A 5,325-nucleotide genomic window follows, 5' to 3' on the forward strand; every position below is an offset into this window, starting at 1 on the left:
CAGTATCGATCGCCGGGCGGTCACATCTCGCCACGCGCTCGAATTGGATAGTGGGCAGGGCAAAGACGACGATTTTCGATAATTTATTACTCGTTAACTATTGCGAAAATTGCAAATGGTTCAGGACTTTTCTGTTCATCTCGATCCGTTCTACCTTCTCACGAGCTCTGGCACAAATGTTGTGACTCACCCTGTATAGATTGCATAATTCCGGCTATTATGAACATGTCTCTCCACAATATCAATTTCTGATTTACTTTGCATCATCTTTCAGTCCTCTTGGATATAATGTAAGATTCTTATCTACATATAATTGATTACAATGGTTTAATTATTACTTTATAGATATAATTCCACACATCCAATCGGTAATCGTTGCTTGTACAGAATGTATAAAAATGTTTGTTCGCTGTCAGATTTTCTAAGCCATAATTAGAAAAATCATCATATAAGGCACCGCCAAAGTTGTCTTTGATCTTCAAGTTCAATGTCAAATTTTTTTATCGATTTATTCAATCCTAATCGTCAAGTTCAAAACGGTTTTTATTACAGACTGCTCTTGACGGTCAAGAATAGCTTTTCAAGGTCAAGAGCACTTATTGAAAGTCAATAACGTTATTCGAGAGTTAAAGTTGATGGGGGGAGGGGGGAGGGTCCCGTTTGCCGACATTCCCGATTGCCAACAGCTTCGTTTGCCCACAACATTTTGCCGACAGCTTCAGTTGCCGACATTCCCGATTGCCTACAAACCGATTGCCCACAAGCAATATTGCGCACATGTAATACAAAAGTAAAATATTTTTTATAATAAAAAACCGGAACTTTAACATTACAGTTAAAAAGTGATATAATTACATATGTCAAAAAAATTATCTGGTTTTGGATAGTAACTTTATATACCGTGTAGACCAAAAGCTGGGATGAACTAATAATTTTACTGTTAACCTTCCAAACAAATAAGTCGCAGTTGTATGTTAGCTGACGGCCGGACGAAGACTGCATAACACGGCGAGGTCTTCTCGCACTACTCGGTTCTTTAAGCGCGTATAAACATGTTCGCACGTGTTTTGTTAACTAAGATAATCGCGTTGCCCAACTTGCCCCTATGCTCAACTAGCCCCGCTCTACCCTACATGTAATTAAATTGATAATCAATTTAATGATATTTTTAAAATATCCTTTGGAAACATACACTGTAAAGAATTTCTTGCGAAGAATGTAACCTCAGCCAGAATTCGAATTACTTTTTCCAACTATGCAGCCATGCACCAGAAAAATTATTTTAAATAATAAATATTATACGCCATATACAGGGTGTTCCGCCGCGCACCGCCGCGAGCGACGGCTGATGGGTGGACACATCGCACCGCACGCTTACATTTGGCAGTAGCTCGGGCTAATACGGCGACTTTTGATTATCAATATCTCGATAACTATTGCTCCAATTGCAAAATCGTAGAAGACTTTTCTGTTGGTTTATTCCTCTTTACCGTCCCGTGAACGGCGGTCAGAACACTGCGGAACATCCCCCATTATATTAAATAATAATCAAAATCTATTTTTGTGTTTAAAAAATAAGTCGATATGACATTAATGACAAGTGATTCTTTCAAACCTCTTTATTCATTTAACATTACTTACTATATATTGCAGAAACGCGAATAAAATATTTTTTGTTCTTAATACTTTATTTGTACATTTACATTGTAATGCATGTCAAGTGTTTGGAATAAAAAATTCACTAACTTATTGGTCACATCTCTTTGGATTATTATTGTCGTGTAGAATACATCACCATGAAGTAGGATATTACTGTACTTGACAACTGAAAGATAAATATTACTCTATACATTACATAAACATTAGTATGATAGTTCAATTTTCATTTCTGTTAAAAAAAATCTAAATTTACTGTAGCAAAACCATCCAAGGATGCAACAAATACGCTAAAATACGATACGCTAAGGTGTTCCATCCCTCTTTGCATTATAAATAATAACAGCTTTTGATTAGACAATGGTGCTGCATACCATGACCCATTATATCTATAATCATAAAATTTAATTTGCAAACTCATAAACAATTAAAGAAATTTTACTAATTAGCGCTAAATTAACGTCAGATTTTTAATACCGAAATAGAACACACAATAACGGTTAATTTAAGTTTAAGGTACTTGAATCAAATGTAAGGATTAAAATGTGATTATTAACAACATAACAATAAGCAAAAACAAAATACTCACGTGACTTTGAATAAATCTATTCCGTTATTGATTACAACTTGTCCCCAGTAATTGAAAATAAACATATATATGAAATAAGTAAATGTGAGTAGACCTATTATAGATGCTCTACCGATATCATTTGATAGTATTAGTCGACAGAACTGAAATAAATTTATTACTTGAAAAGCAGTACAAAATTAAATACAATAAAGAAAATTATTACTTACTAGAAAAAGATTGAGAGCTAAAGAACTAACGCCAACTGCTATCAGAAGAGAGAATAATACCAAAAACGCAGAATTCAGAAATTCATTAAACCTTAAATGAAAAGTTAAATATTGAAACTATTACATTAATCATACAAATATAAATACAGCTGTAAGTATTATGGTTCTTCACGAATGTACAGAATATTCAAACATCACATTTAAAGCTGTTTCAAAATATTGTACACAATGTTTCACAAAAATATTATGTTGTTAAATTTGACCGAATTACAAAATTAATTGCAAATACTATATGTCAATTTAATTATTGAATATTAGTTAAATATAAAGTTCAATTTGTGCTTTTAAAACTGCATTTATTGCAAAGATGTATAATATTAATAAGACCTAAATGTTAAACATACATTTACGATTCAGAAACCTTAAAATTAAATGTAACAGAAAGAAGAAATAGTTCCTAACTAAATTACCTTACAAAAGGTTTCACAATAAAAATATACTAACTCAGCAGCTCTCTGATGCATAACAACTGCATGTGCAATCCTCCGGTGAAGTAGATACTGCTTTTTGGGATTAGGCATTGCTAATATATTTCTCTCGAAAGCATTTTCTATTCGATAGCTATATGAATTTACTAATGTATATTATGATTGAAGCAAGTGATCGACAAGGAATAATAAATACATTTTATATTACCTTGTGATTTCAAGTAATGCACATACATGCGACATAAATATAATAAATGTCGTACCAGTGCTCCCTACTGCAGTTAATCCTATATAACCAACTAACAACTCATGTAATAATATAAACTGAATATATTTATCATGATCAACAAAATATTCCGTGATCATGAGAAGTTGATAAGGTCGTGATCCGTTCACTGGTAATATGAAGTCAAGGATGAATGGCAGACGTTGAAATATTATGTACAAGAATATGGAAATATAACAAAACACTAGGAAATAATAAATCTAATATGAAATTAATTATTTCAAATAAGTATCGAAATATATGTGCCACAATATTTTGCGTCTCATCAGTAAAAATATGTTAAAATATTATTACAAGTTGCGTTACCTATAATACTTATTGTGAGAATGTTCATATAACTAGCATATTTTTTGATAATATCAATTTCCAATTTATCCTTCAACAAATTCCAGTCATTTCTCATTTGCTCCATTAGTTGTTGCAACTATTTCATTTTTTCTTATCAACATTTTGAATATACTTGGCATTGTAGATGTTACAACTAACTATTTAAATAACCGATTTGTTTTGTTGAACTTACGCTATGTGTCTTAGTGAGAAAAAGGAAATATTTTATGAAAATAAAAAGAACAGGTAAGACGAAGGAAAGAATCTTGAAAAGAAGATCCGTACTGTACTGAGTTGTAACAAATACCAGCAACTAAAATCAACAATTAAGGTATTGGTTGAAAATTGCGACACAGCTTAGCTTGAAGCGTGAAGGCAACGATGATTATAATATTGCAACTGCTATTGCAAGTAATATTCAGTATGTGCATTATATTATGAAAGATAAAACATGATTATTTTTTAGGAATTTATACAAAAGATAGTTTATTATTATAAACGTGCTAATAAAAATTGGTCGTATATTAAACGTCAAACAAGAAAGTTGTGACAAAATAAAATAGTACCTATTAATTCCCTGAATATACACGGAAAAACAAATTTCCGCTACCGTAACTAATCATGGTTTGCTAAAACTATTTTACTGCATAACTATAAATTTTCAAACTGCAGCAAACGGGTTGCTGTCGCACCTAACACAATAGGCACAGTAGCAAATTTTTTTTACTATTTTACTATTTAATTATTACTACTATTTTACTATTTAATTATTACAATTAAATATTAGCTGTCTATGTTTTAATACTGAAATTTAGTTGCCACATGCAGTTTGTAGCTACGGCAGCAACATTTTTCTTTCCGTGTGTACCTATAATAAATGTTACTATTTCAATATAACAATACAAAGTTTAGATTTGGTAAACCTGAACGAGAATAGCTGTTAAAAGAACACTAGCACACAACACATTTTGTATTTGCGTAAAATATGACTGCTGATAGGGCCATAGCCCAAGCGTCTTAAGAATTATTCGATTAATCTTGAAATAATTTTCTTCGATCGAATACATTTCACACGCGAACTGCGATGCAACTGCATCCACGGTAAGAATTGAATTATGTTTCTCGAATATTTTGTGAATTTCAAACGATCGATACGATGAGAACAGTAGGGAGAAGATAATTATGCTATTGTACCATTGAAGCAGGTTATAGAGCATGGTGTAGGCAGATGTGAATTATACAGAATTACCATAATTTGTAATTTAAAATAACGTTTCTTAAACTTATATAGCTTGAATAATTGTCTTGCGCAAACGCAGTTACGACTTCTATTTCTTAGCAATAGGAAAGGTTTCAGTTTCGTAAGTAACATCATGGGGTGACTTTCTCATCTTATATTGAATTATACAGTGCATTGTAAGTCATAAGTTAAACAACTAACACTAATTTTCCATTTGACATGAAGAAAGTATATATACATATACATATACATATATATATATATATATATAGACTCAGTCGCAAAAAAAGCGGTACACTAAAAATTTGGAAGAAATGTACCAAATTTCAAGTGATCATAATTTGGTAAATAATAAAGATAAAAATAAATACAATGGAAAATAAAGGTCGGAAAATCCTCTTTAAGAATATTTGAATGGCAATTATGCTTGGCCATTTTTTAAAAATGGTGAATGATAAAGTGAGACGATGCAAAATTGATAATTGAACGTCCCAATTTGCGACGGTGCATGGCATGAATCAGGTATCGCA

The 5,325-nt window shown here is 31.6% G+C and overlaps 1 protein-coding gene across 2 annotated transcripts; it reads right to left on the bottom strand.

The window, feature by feature from the left end:
- Positions 1 to 1,239: 1,239 nt before the first annotated feature.
- Positions 1,240 to 5,027, bottom strand: LOC105559953. 2 transcript variants are annotated; one of them, XM_012008629.1, is made up of 7 exons: positions 4,479 to 5,027; positions 3,535 to 3,868; positions 3,151 to 3,412; positions 2,959 to 3,075; positions 2,455 to 2,545; positions 2,246 to 2,388; positions 1,240 to 2,045 (listed from the first exon to the last, which is right to left on the bottom strand). In XM_012008629.1, exons 2-7 carry the CDS (start codon positions 3,638 to 3,640, stop codon positions 1,892 to 1,894), a joined length of 873 nt encoding a protein of 290 aa, XP_011864019.1. In that variant the 5' UTR covers positions 3,641 to 3,868; positions 4,479 to 5,027; the 3' UTR covers positions 1,240 to 1,891. The 2 variants fall into 2 exon arrangements, with proteins under 2 accessions (XP_011864019.1, XP_011864018.1); XM_012008628.1 differs by lacking the exon at positions 4,479 to 5,027 and having other exon boundaries at positions 3,535 to 4,132.
- Positions 5,028 to 5,325: the final 298 nt, after the last annotated feature.

This window comes from Vollenhovia emeryi, unplaced genomic scaffold (assembly GCF_000949405.1).
Source record: "Vollenhovia emeryi isolate VEMERY1.0 unplaced genomic scaffold, V.emery_V1.0 DF939247.1, whole genome shotgun sequence".
Lineage (NCBI taxonomy): Eukaryota > Metazoa > Arthropoda > Insecta > Hymenoptera > Formicidae > Vollenhovia > Vollenhovia emeryi.